General features: G+C 32.0%; 1 protein-coding gene across 6 annotated transcripts in view; it reads right to left on the bottom strand.

Annotated features, from left to right (window-relative positions):
• Positions 1-13,657, bottom strand: part of IBTK (inhibitor of Bruton tyrosine kinase) — a 100,062-nt gene that overhangs the window by 9,221 nt on the left and 77,184 nt on the right. For all 6 annotated transcript variants that reach the window (XM_072832246.1, XM_072832250.1, XM_072832248.1 and 3 more), the window contains one exon: positions 3,828-3,974. In XM_072832246.1, coding sequence (XP_072688347.1) covers positions 3,828-3,974 — 147 coding nt within the window. The remainder of the gene's footprint in view (positions 1-3,827; positions 3,975-13,657) is intronic.

Genomic DNA, 13,657 nt, shown 5'->3' with positions numbered 1-13,657 from the left:
CCATGACTTATGTATAACTGGAAGTTTGTATCTCTCAATACCCTTCACCTATTTTGACCATCCTCCCAACTCCCTTCACTCTGGCAACCACAAACCTACCCATTCTCTCTATAGACAAAAATGTTTTTGCTTGTTTCTTTTGTTAGATTCCACTTACAAGTGAAATTATATGGTATTTGTCTTTCTCTGTCTGACTTTACTTAGCATAGTACCCTTTAGGTCCATCTATGTTGTCACAAATGGCCAAGATCTCATTCTTCTTTATGACTAAGTAATATTCCATCACACACACACACACACACACACACACACACACACTATATCTTCTTTATCCATTTATCTATTGATGGACACTTACGCTGCTTCCATATCTTGGCTATTAAAAATGCTGCAATAAATACAGGAGTATGTGTATCTTTTTGAATTCATGCTTTCCTTTGGGTAAATGAGGAAAAAAATCAGGAAGTATGGATTGTTTTATGTTTTCTATTTTTGTTTGATTTTATGAAAGAGGTATGAAGAAAACATTGTTTGGTTTTACATGAAGTTAAAGTATTTCTGAATATCCAAGTAGGATGGAGATTTCAAGAAGACAGCTAATTCTGAAGTTCAGATGATAGCTGTGGACAGGCAATGTAATTTTTGAGTCTTTAGTGTATAGCTGATAACTGAAAATAGAAGCTCATGAAATGATGTAGAAAGAGTATATAAAGTGAAATGAGAAGATGACCTGTAACTGAACTTCAAGTAAAATGAGTCATATAAAAAGTTCATGGTTTTGGCAAAATGGAGGTCACTGCTGAACTTAGCCTGAGCTGTTTCAGTTTAGTAATGGGACTAGAAGCCAGACTGGATTAAGAAGTGATTGGGAGCTGACAGCTCTTTTGAGAAATCTGGCTGTGAAGAGAGTAGGGGATTGGTAATGATAGGACAACTGTTAGAGGAAAGTGCGAGGGATGACTGAAGGATTCATTACCTCACCCAGACCACATGATAGAGATCTAAGCATATTCAAAACAAGATGGGAGGTATCCACCTAAAAGGACAATGTTGACTATCCACAAGAAAAGAGAGGGACAATTAATAGTGTAAGGCTTTTAGTAAGGCTTTTAAAGTGGAAAGGAATGAAGATACCAGCACAGGTATAAATATGAACCATCAATAGGAAAAGTAATTCTAGTGCAAAACAAGAAAGGAGGAAAAAATGAACAAAAATAGAGGCAGATTTAGGTGTTTCATAGTAAGAAGATAAAGAAGTTACGTGTCTTATTTATTTATTTATTTATTATTTATTTAAAGATTTTATTTATTTATTCATGACAGACAGAGAGAGAGACAGAGGCAGAGGGAGAAGCAGGCTCCATGCAGGGAGCCCGATCTGGGAGATATAGGACTCAATCAGGGGACTCCAGGATCACGCCCTGAGCCAAAGGCAGACCCTTAACCATTGAGCCACCCACATGTTTTTCTATTTAAAAGCATGGTCAGCATCGCTCATCACACAACTTATAAAAACCAATAGTATGCCTACGTTTCTCTTTTATCAAAAAAGACTACACTATATTCAATTTTTAAAAATATTGTGATAGATGCAGGATCATTATAGAGTAGAACAACAAATTTTTAAAAAACATTTATAAAAAATTTGGAATCAAAAACATAATGAGATGTACAAATGACTTTTTGAAACTGAAACATTTGTTTAGAATTATATAGAGACATTTTTGAAATAAACATATAATCATAAATGCATGTGTATCTGTACACTGGCATGCAAATGCAGTTGAAAATAAACATTTTTACTGTGCAAATTTAACACTTAAAAAACTACCTGTCACCTAGGAATGGAATAAAATGCCCTTCCCTCAACATCTTTAAGAATACAACTTATAAAATACTAAATAGTTTTATATTGTTTGGGTTCAGTCATTTTCAGTGTATCATAAAATGTTCACCAACTTTCGTTAGTACTTTTATTCTGAAATACATTTTGAATCTAATAAAAATATATAGATTCAAATACTTTTAACACACTGAAGATCACTGGCATGTTAATTTCTGTTGCGAGGTTAATTCATTTCTATATTAATTCAAGAATATAATTTCTTCTGCCATCTCTGTTTAAACAAAAGTGTACTCTTAGAGAATCTTAAATCACAACTATTTCAGAGTTTTCTTAATATTAGACTAATGTTGAAATATATGTTGAGAATATTTTTCATTATGCTTTATATACTACTTGCATAAGGTTTCTCTTTTCTTTTGGACTGTGTGTGCTCCACGGGCAGGCACTATGTTAATTTTGTTTGCCACTGTAACTCTAGTACCTAGTGTAATGTCTGATACAGAGTAGATAAGTCATTAAATATTTGTCAGTTTTAAGACTACAAATGTCTTATATCACATCTAATTCTACATTTATAACCCTAACAAATCAGCTTTAACATTTTTTCATAAGTAAGCATATAAAAAATTTATCTATTTTATATGTTAGAGTTACACTTAAGATTTTTTATAGTGTTCCACTAATAAAAGTTTTCATAAAGATAGGGAGATAGACCAAATGATTTCTTCAGGTTCCTTCTGATCTTTTGGTTTTCCATATTGTAAGTAGAGATCTTTGGTCCAAATGTACATTATCTATAATAAGGCAGCCAGTCACAATATCAACAATGAAAATATGTTTATGTTTAGAGTTCATATAAACCAGTAGTTTCCAGTGTTGTTAGAAGACTTTGACAATTCCCCAGAAGTTGCTTGCAGGGCAGATATGATGAGGTTAAACTATAGTATGATTCCCAGACCCCTTATATTAATATGTTTATAATGTTGGAATTGGACAGAAGATTCCACTAAAAAAAAAAAAAAAGGTTTAACAAATAGTGAAAAAAGCTTTATCATTATGTAAAATAAAATATTAATCTGGTCACGGCTGACATTTTTAATTATATTTTTGTTTTGTCTAAAATACTTTAGGGATTAATATCTTTGGGAGATGTCATATTAGCAAAAATAAGAAAAAAAATTCCACTTAGTCAACTAACTTGAAACACAGTTCTTTCTTCCAACACTGGACTATCTAATGCTCCAAGAATGTTCCTTTTTGTACAGTGATTAAGAGAATTTACATACCATGGCAGAAAAACTACTTTATTAGAAAACTGCTTTTAAATTATGTTTAGATTTTCATGTTCCACGGAGGCATTTAAAATATGAAACATCTTTTAAAATACATTAAACTTTAAAAACTAGTATCAAAAATAGTCTAGAGAAAAAACTGGAAACACCCAAAGGTCTATCAATAGATGCAGATAAATGGGTTGTTTTATAACAATGGAATACTACTCAGCAATAAAATGAAATGAATTAATGATACACACGACAACTTGGATGACTCAAAAACTGTATCCTGAGTAAAAGAGAATTTTTAAAAGTACAGACTGAATAATCCTATAGATATAAAACTAGAATATACAAGTTGTCTATACTGACACAAGAAGATTAGTAGTAGCTGCATAGAGAGTAAAATGGGGAAGAGAAGAAGAGATTACCAAGGCACATGAGGAAACTTCTGGGAATGATGGTTATAGTCACTGTCTTGAATATAACTAGTAATGGTTTCACAGGTGCATACATATACCAAAACACCAAACTGTATACTTTAAAAAGTTTACTGTAAGACAATTATATCAAAATAAAGCTTAAAAAAAGTAGACATGTAACTTTTGAAGGTAAAAGAATGTGTAAAACTGCCTGATAAATTTTTAAAGATTATTTCAGAATGTCAAACTACTATAGAGCTTTTTAAGGTAAAAAATGTTTATTACCTTTCAACTTTTGATGCCTGAGAATTTTCTATTCCTTTAAAACAAACTTTTTTGACATGATCTCCTGAACTATGGCCAGTAATAGATTTTTTTTCTTCAAAGAAATCCCGGAATGACTTGGATGAAACTGAATGTACAGAAGATGCCCTGCAAAGAACAACAGAGATCATGTTAAAAAGTCCATTTTTTAAAAAGGTCAATGCTAGAAATCACAAGTAGAAAATGGAGAGAATGTATTATCAAAAATTTTACACTGATATTATATAATTAGTTTTTAATGTGATGTTAGATTCTTGCTGTGAGTTGTGAACTCATCAAAATGATGTGATAAAAAAAAAATGGAGACCAATACTGAAGATAACCCAGATGTTGAAATTAGCAATGATATTAAAAACAAGTGTCATAACTATGCCTCAGGCAACAATTAAAAAAAGCTCAGAATAAATTAAAGAATAAGCTCAGGGAAAAGAAACTATGAAAAAAAACAAAATAGAAATTCAAGAAGTTTTAATACAATATTTAAAAAACAAAATTCATTGGATGGATGTAACAAACAATTGGAATAGAATCAAGAAAAACTGAAGATAAATCAACAAATTTTTAAATCTGAACAGAGGTAAGAAAAGACTGAAAAAACTTCCACCATGGTGACTTAATCAGATATCAAAACGTCTACCATAAGTGTAACTGGGAATACCAGGAAGAGAGGTTAGAAATATAGCAGATAAAAATATTTAAAGAAACAGTAGCCAAGCATGCCCCAAATCTGGTGGAAGATATAAATTTAAAGATTCAAGAATTTTAGAAAACCTCAAGGAATATCAATCTAAACAAAACCATACTTAGGCACATAATGAGCAAACTGCTAAAAACCAAAGATCAAAAGAAAAGCTTGAAAGCATCTTGAAAGAAATACAACACAGTATGAAAACACTTAGCTTATTATTAGAAACAAGGAAAGCCAAAAGACAGTGGAACAACATCTTTAATATGATGAAAGGTAGGGAAAAAACTATTAATCCAGTATTCTATATCCATATGAGTCAACTTGGACAAGGATCCTCTCCAAGTCAGGATCAGAAATGATTACAGTCCTGGCTGAACCTTGATTGCAGCAGTGTGGGAGACATGAGCCAGGGGCACTCATAAGCAATAACTCAGTGAAGCCCGACCTAAAGGAACTATGAGATAATAAACATTGATTGTTTTAAGCTATTTTTTAGGGATAATTTGTTACAAAGTAATAAATAACTAATATAAGATACCATTGGAATTAAAAAGATAATAAAGATTATAAATAACTTTAGGCAAATAAATGACAACTTATATAAAATGGACAAATATCTTGAAAAATATATATATTTTAAAGATTTTATTTATTTATTCATGAGAGACATAGAGAGAGAAGCAGAGACATGGAGGGAGAAGCAGGCTCCTCCACTGGAGCCTGACATAGGACTTGATCCTGGGTTTCCGGGACCACACCCTGAGGTGAAGACATACACTCAACCACTGAGCCACCCAGGCATCCCGAAAAAACTATTTATTAAGGGTACCTGGGTGGCTCAGTTGGCTAAGCATCTGACCTCGGATCAGGTCATGATCTCTGGGGTTGTGGGATCAAGCCCCATGCTCAGCAGAGTCTGCTTCCCCATTACATCTACCTTTGCCCCTCTCCCTCCTTGGACACTCTGAAATAAATCTTTATCAAAGAAAAAAATATGAAATAAAAAAGAGACCTATCTCTATTTAAAAAACTGAATTAATCCCACCAGTTTAGAAGTTGACAAGTTGATTCTAAAATTTTTATGGGAATACAAAAAAACCTAGATTAGCCCAAGTATTCTTAAAGCAATACAAAATTGGAAGAAGATAAAACAAGTCACAGTAATCAAGACAGAGTGGTACTGACATAAGGATTAAAAATCCGATCAGTGAAAAAGAAAAAAAAAATCCGATCAGTGGAAAAGAATAGACAGCTCAAATATAGATCCTCACATATACAATCATTTTAATTTCAATAATTAGTTCCCAAAACAATTCAGTGGCAAAAGTATTTTATCTAAAAACAAATGGTTATAAAAGAAAGAAACCTTCACTTTTATCTCTTATCATATCCTAAAATTAATTCAGGGTGGATAATAGACCTAATGTAAAAACTATCCTAGAAAAAAAACAAAAGACTATCTTCATAACTTGGTGGTAGGCAAAGGTTTCCTTGGGCTTATACTACAGGAATAAACAAATGACGAATTACAGTTAACCAAAATTAAAACTTCTGATCAGAAGACATCATTAAGAAATCAGAAAATAACTGCAAAACACTATGTGACAAATGACTCGTATCCAGATTGTAAAAAGAACTAGAACTCAAAACTAAAAAAAACTTAACACATAATAAAAGACAAGGCAATTTTAAAAAGCAAGCAAAACAATTTGAATAGACACTTCACAAAGAAAGATATGCTAATGATCAAAAAGCACATTAAAAAGTGCTCAGTATTCATCAGGGAAACACAAAGCCACAATGAGAGGCTGCTATACGCCCACCAAAATGGGTAAAATTAATTGACAATACCAAATGTTGGCAAGAACATGAAATAACCAGTGCTCTCACATACATTGTTGGTGGGTGGATAAAATGGTACTAATGCTGTGGGGAAAGGTCTGGCAGTTTCTTAGTAAGTAAACATTTATTTTTCTGTATAATCCAATAATTCTCCCTAATAATTATCCAAGAGAAATTAAAATATATGTCAATAAAAAGGCCCAAACAAGAATATTAGCAGCAGCTTTACTCATGATAGCCAAAAACTGGAAAGAGACCAGGTGTCCATCAACAGGAATAAACACAAATTGTATATTCATACCTTGGAATACTACTGAGTAATAAAAAGGAATAAACCATTGGCATACACAATCCAGATAAATCTGAAGAACACGTGAATGAAAGAAGCCAGATGGATAAAAGTACATTATGTTTCATTTGCATAATATAAAGTTCTAGAAGAGGTAAAAATAATCTTTGGTCAAAAAAGGAAAAAGTCACAATACTGATTGACATTGGTATGGAGGAGGGCGCCAAGATGAAAGAGAACTTTCTGAAGAAAACTTTCTGGGATAATGGTAATGCCCAGCAATTTATTAAAAAGATAATAAACAATGACCAAGTGAAGTTTTCCCTAGTAATGCAAAGTTGGTCTAACATTCAAAAGAAAAAAAAAATCAATATGAAACATAAACAGGATAAAGTAGAAAAATCCTATGGAAAAGACTTATGATCCAAAATATGACTAATAACAGGCAAGGACATGCATCCCAAAGATATGAAAATAGCCAATAAGCCCCTGAGAAGTGTAAAATAAACCACACTTACTAGTAGCTAAAATCAAAACAATTACGTGTACCAAATGTTCGAAAGAGTATGGAACAAGAGGAACTCTCATACACTGCAGACAAAAAGTGTAAAATATGAACATTTTGGAACATTGGTGCTTTTCTTATATTATAAAGTCTAACATTCACTTAACATATGATCCAGCAATTCCACTCCTAGGTATTTATCAAGAGATATAAAAACATGTCTATTATGACTTATACATAATCACTTTTTTCATAAAAACATACTGGAAACCAGTATTTCTCAACAAAAAAGGAAGAAATTACTGGTAAATGCAACATGGATGAAGCTCCAAAACTTCAAGTCAAATGACAGAAAGCTAGACATAAAACAGAACATAATGAGCTTACATGCCATTTATATAAAGTTTGAAAACAGACAAAAACTAAGTTATAGTGACAGAAAATTTCATCAATGATGGCATAGGTGGAGACTAAGAAAAGATACTGCAATGAGGGAAATATTTCTTTTTATTTTCACTGGGGTGGTGAATACACAGATGAATATATTTGTAAAAACTCCTGTATACAAAATTAGTCCACTTACTACATGTAAATCATATCTTGACAAAGTTATTAAAAACAAACAAACAAAAGGAAATCTGCACTCCTTCTCAAATGACTAGAAGTTGAAAAATGCCAAGTTTTGGTAAAGAGGTGGAAGAAGTACAACTCATACAACGCTGATGAAAATGTTTTGTGATGCCACTAAAAATGAATATATGTATATCTTATTATCCAGTTATTCCTAGCTAAGATACCCAATAGAAATACGAATGTACATTCACCTAAGACATGAACTAGAACATCCATAGCAACACTAATCTAACAGTAAAACGATGAAGATATTCAAATGCTAACAAAAACTGAATGAATAAGTTGCAGTATATTTACACAATGGAAATTAGCTAGTACTCATCAAAATATGAATTTCATAATTATGTTGAAAAAAAGAAGCCAGACACAATTCTATTTATATACATTAAAAGAAAATCTATGAAAAGAGAAGTCAGGATAGTGGATGATAAAAAAGATACTGGGTTGCTGCAGGGAGAAGAGGGCATGTAAGGGTGGCAGAGGGGGACTTAGAAGATGATGGTAATGTACTTCTTGATTTGAGTGCTGGTTGTACAGGATGTGTTCAGTTTGTGAAAATTCAGCCTATATATTTATGGTTATTGTACTTTTAAGTGTATATTATGTTTTAATAAAAAGTTACTTAAAATGTTAGCCTGCTTTTACATGATAAAACAGAAGAAATAAAAATTAGGTTGATCTAAATATACAAAATTAATCACACCCAACATAGCTGTAATACCTTGATAATTAGTTAAAAGTGGAATATATTTTACAATACCAAAAAACAGGCAAAAAATTAAAAATCACCATTACAGACTAATTTAGTTTTCAAAGATTTCATACTCAGAGTTTAATGATTTCAGAATCTTTTAATTCAACTATCAATGTTTTATTTTACAGCCATGCAAAAACAATCTGCAGAGTAATAGGGCTAGACATATAAAGCTCTATTGCTTAGACTGGGTTCAAATTTTGGCTCTGACTTTGGGAAGTTAAGCTTTGTGCTTCAGTTTCCTCATCAATAATACGACGATACTATCTCCATCATCATAATGGTTGTTATGAGGATCAAATGTTAATTTATGGAAAAATACTTAAGACAATAGCTGACACAGAGAAATGCTATGTAAGTCTTAATATCCATAATTTTCATAGCATTTAACAAAACTTACTGTGATTTAAGAGAAAAAGAAGACATGAACAAAGTTCATGACATGAAGACATATAATCAGTTATAAATAGGCTTAGTATCTCTTTCCTTCTAAAGTAGACTTAGAAAAATTAATTTAAAAAGCTAAACTTTAGTTATTAGTTCTTTTATACACTAGATCTACACCATAACCTTAGATCATTTTCAGAATCCTTAACATTAGAGAGTCAAAATTATAAGCAATAATAATGTATAAACAATTTCCATACCTAGGTTTTTTCTTTTTTTTACTATTTTCTTTACTCAGAGAACAAAGTGGTCAAATGCTAAATGGATAATTCCTGAAAAAGTTAAATTTGTAGGGGCAAGAAACCATAAAATCCGAACCTAAATTAAGTTCATAAACAATTTGAGGTATCCCATAAAAGAGCAAGTCTTTCTAAAATCCTATTATTTTGTCTGAATAGCTCGTTTGTACTTCTGATCTAATTACCAAACTATATTTGCAAAACGCTTTAACATGCATCATGTCATTTAATTCTTGTAGTAACAATCCTAAAAAGTAAGTATTTTTTATCATCTCCTAAGTTTAAAAGAAGAGTAAAACCAAAGTTCAGGGACCACCAGAGATAAGGCAGAACTGGGATCCAAACCTAATTCTTTTTTTTTCCCTAAAAATATTTTCTTTATTTATTCATAAGAGACACAGAAAGAGAAAGGCAGAGACACAGGTAGAGGGAGAAGCAGGCTCCACGCAGGGAGCCAGACGTGGGACTCGATCCCAGGTATCCAGGATCAGGCCCTGGGCTGAAGGCGGCGCTAAACCACTAAGCCACCCAGGCGTTCCCCCAAACCTAATTCTTAATGACCACAGAACTCATCCTTTAGTCTACCACTGCCTTCAGTAAGAAATCAAGACAACACTTCTTATAAAGTGCCAAAGAGAAAACAGATAGGAAGATACTGATGATTCACACTTTGTTTTGTTATCATATGAACTAAGCATCCATTCATAACAAAATGAAAACTATTTTACCCAATTTCTATTTGATCAATAAAGATTAGATCATTCAATACAAAATGACTCCTAAAAGATTTTTTTAAGGGACTCCTGGGTGGCTCAGCAGTTGAGCATCTGCCTTCGGCTCAGGTCGTGATCCCAGTGGGGAGCCTATGCCTCTCTCTGTGTCTCTCATGAATGAATAAATAAATCATAAAAAAAAAAAATTTTAAGAAAAAAGAAAAGTTCACCAAAAAGTTAATACATGTTAAGGAAATCAGTTAATCATATGGCCATATTACAAATCAAGTTACCATTTATTAAAATATAAATGGCTAACATTTATATATTTGATTAGACAATGTTGAAGGTGCTATGCTAAATGTTTGATGCTTTAACTCAGTTTCAACTTCATAATACCCCTGTGAAATAGGTACTGTTTTTAGCTCTATTTATGGACAAGGAAAGAAAGACAGAGAAAGATTAAATAACTGATCTAAGCTTACATTGCTACCAAATTAACAGATCCATGATTTAAACTCAAGCAAGGCTAACTCCAGAACCCAGGCCTAATCACTATACTGCTGTGTCTACATATTAAAAGTTGTTTGCTCTAAGTAAAGCCTTAAATTACATCAGAGGAATTTTCCTTATAGATTTGTGTCAGAAACATGACCTACCTAGGTATTCATGCTAAAAATACTTCTTCAAATGGAACTTCCCTATGACTTGACCATGAAATTTTTCCCCAAATACATACATATACAAAACATAAAAAGCTAAACACATATACAATTTGTGTTTCCTTAACAATTCCTTCCTCCTCCCAAAAGCACACATACCTAAAGGATTCTATTGGCAAACAAGGTAACTATGGTGTACAGTGTAACATTAGCAATTTGGGAATACTGATGGCAAATGTTCTTGCCTGAGAATACAATGAATGTCTCCTTTAAGTAAATCATGTTTCTAAATACAGAAATTTCAATCTATAAAGCGTAAGTTGTCAGATTCATTCTAGTAGTAATTCAGAGACTCCTAGATGTGATAAATTATACATACTTTTAAAAGACTTCCAAAACTCTTTTAAAAAGCTACTGATACCTCCTTAGGAATAAATGTAAATAACAGTGCTTATAAAATATCTTAAACTCACATGTTCATTAATCATGCACAGTGGTTACTTATAAAATGACTTACCAGATTTCCTTAAATGAGTTCTACTACTCTTTCCACTGATCATGCCATAATTTGAAACAGTGTCTGATTTCCCATGATTTTGCTTTCTTAACTCAGGCTCTGGCTATTTTCCATCTTAGGAGCCACAGTAGCTTTATGAAGAAGCATTTGTAGACATTGGTAACCACATAAAAAATTAATCAAGATTTTGTTTCTTAGCTAAAGCAGCTCTGAAATTTTAGCTTTAATAGATAAAATTTCCAGCTCTAAAAAGTTAAGAAGTTGAATTAGTTTATAATTTATAGGTTACCTCTACATGGAATTTAGAAGAATTTATATTCATCAAGCCAGGCCACAAAGATTGTGCATTCTTCCACTGAAGATGACTCATGAGAAATGTATTATTTCTCCAAGTAAAACAGGTGATAATGAAAAGTGGCCAACTCCCACATACACTTGTGTTTTCACACGATATTATATCAGAACTTCATTCTAATGCAAGAACCAATTATATTTAATATATAATATTGCCACACCTAACTGTAGAGAGCAGGAGTACAACTATGTATTATGAGTCATAAAAACTAGGTGAGAAAATCTGTGATCAAACTAGTAAAAATCCTTTCCACAATCAGAAGCAGATTTATAGGGCTAATTTGTGATTTGCTAATGAGCTTTATCTTAACCTTAATACTAAGATAAACACAGCATAAAAACATATTCTACAAAAATAAAATCATGTTAGATGGTTCTTCAGATGATGAAGATGCTCTTTTAAGAAATATTTTTAAAAACTTAAATCACTACAGTTCTGAATATACTCTATACACACAATTCATAAATCAGATTAAATGCTAATTTAATTTTCTAATTTATTCATAGCATAGTAAAGTTTAAGTGCTACCAAATTTCATTAGATCATCATTTACATGGGATATTCTAAGGAAAACAAATCTATGCCATTTTTAATTTCTTCAATCATATACTACATGTATTTACACCCTGTGTGTAAAAAGTATTCAACAAATGATTATTTCCGTTTACACTAAACATGGATCAAAATTCATGAACACCAAACATCAACCAGTTTATATAAACATGTTTTAAAAATCTCTAACAAATATTTTGATTTATGCCATTAACTTATAAAATTTCCATAACCAAAGTATATATATATAATATCCTTATAGTTATTCTATACTTATTGACAAATATATATTTTACTAAGTTAACCTTTAATTTAGAGTACAAATAAAAGTATATATATTCAGAATTTAGCAGAAATAAATTTTAAAAGATCCTTCAAATATTAAAAATAGTCTCGGGATCCCTGGGTGGCGCAGCGGTTTGGCGCCTGCCTTTGGCCCAGGGCGCGATCCTGGAGACCCGGGATCGAATCCCACATCAGGCTCCCGGTGCATGGAGCCTGCTTCTCCCTCTGCCTGTGTCTCTGCCTCTCTCTCTCTCTCTCTCTCTCTCTGTGACTATCATAAATAAAAAAAAAAAAAAAAAAAAAAAAAATAGTCTCAAGAAGTCATAAAAAGGACACAAATGATCAATTTTATAGCTCAGATAATTCAGAATAAAATTATCCCTAATTAAATTTGCTTGGTGTCCTAAGAAACATAAAACTGCTATTGATTAGTTTGTATTTTTTTTATTCAAGTATAGCTGGCATACATTAATTTCAGGTATGCAACATTTATATATGTTGTGAAGTGATCACCTACCATAAATCTAGCTACCATCTGTCACCAAAATTGTTACACATTATTAACTTTATTCCCTATGTTGCACATTGTATCTATGTGCCTTATTTATTTTATGACTGGAAGCATGTTATTTTGACTTTTTAATCCCCTTCCCCTTCTCCCATCTCCCATCTGGTAACCATCAACTTGTTCTTTGTATATACCGAGTCTGTTTCTGTTTTATTCATTTATTTTTTGATTCTACATATAAGGGAAGACATACAGTATTTGTCTTTTTCTTCCTTATTTCATTTAGCATAATACCTTCTAGTCCATCCATCTTGCTGCAGATGGCAAAATTTCATTCTTTTCTTTTACGGCTTTTAAGATTTCATTCTTTTTTTTATGGCTCCTATTCCATTGTATGTATTTATACCTAAACTTTATCCATTCATCCATCAATGGTACAAAGTTGCATCCATATCATGGCTATTATAAATAATGCTGCAATGAACAAAGGATTCTAAATTTCTCTCTTCAAATTACTGTTTTCATTTTCTCCAGATAGATACCAGAAGTGGAATTGCAGGATCATATAGTAGCTCTATTTTTAATTTTGTTGAGAAACCTCCATACAGTTTTCATAGTGGCCGCACCATTTTGCATTCCACCAACAGTGACAGTACATCAGAGTTCCCTTTCCTTTACATCCTCACCAACATTTAATGTCATTTTTGACAATAGCCATTCTGACAGGTGTGTGGTGATAGCTCATTGTGGTTTTGATTTGCATTGCTCATATGATTAGTGATGCTAAACATCTTTTCATGCG

Source organism: Canis lupus, chromosome 7 (assembly GCF_048164855.1).
Source record: "Canis lupus baileyi chromosome 7, mCanLup2.hap1, whole genome shotgun sequence".
In the NCBI taxonomy this organism is placed as follows: domain Eukaryota; kingdom Metazoa; phylum Chordata; class Mammalia; order Carnivora; family Canidae; genus Canis; species Canis lupus.
Note: the sequence above shows the minus strand (reverse complement) of the source record. Positions and strands in the feature narration are given on the sequence as shown.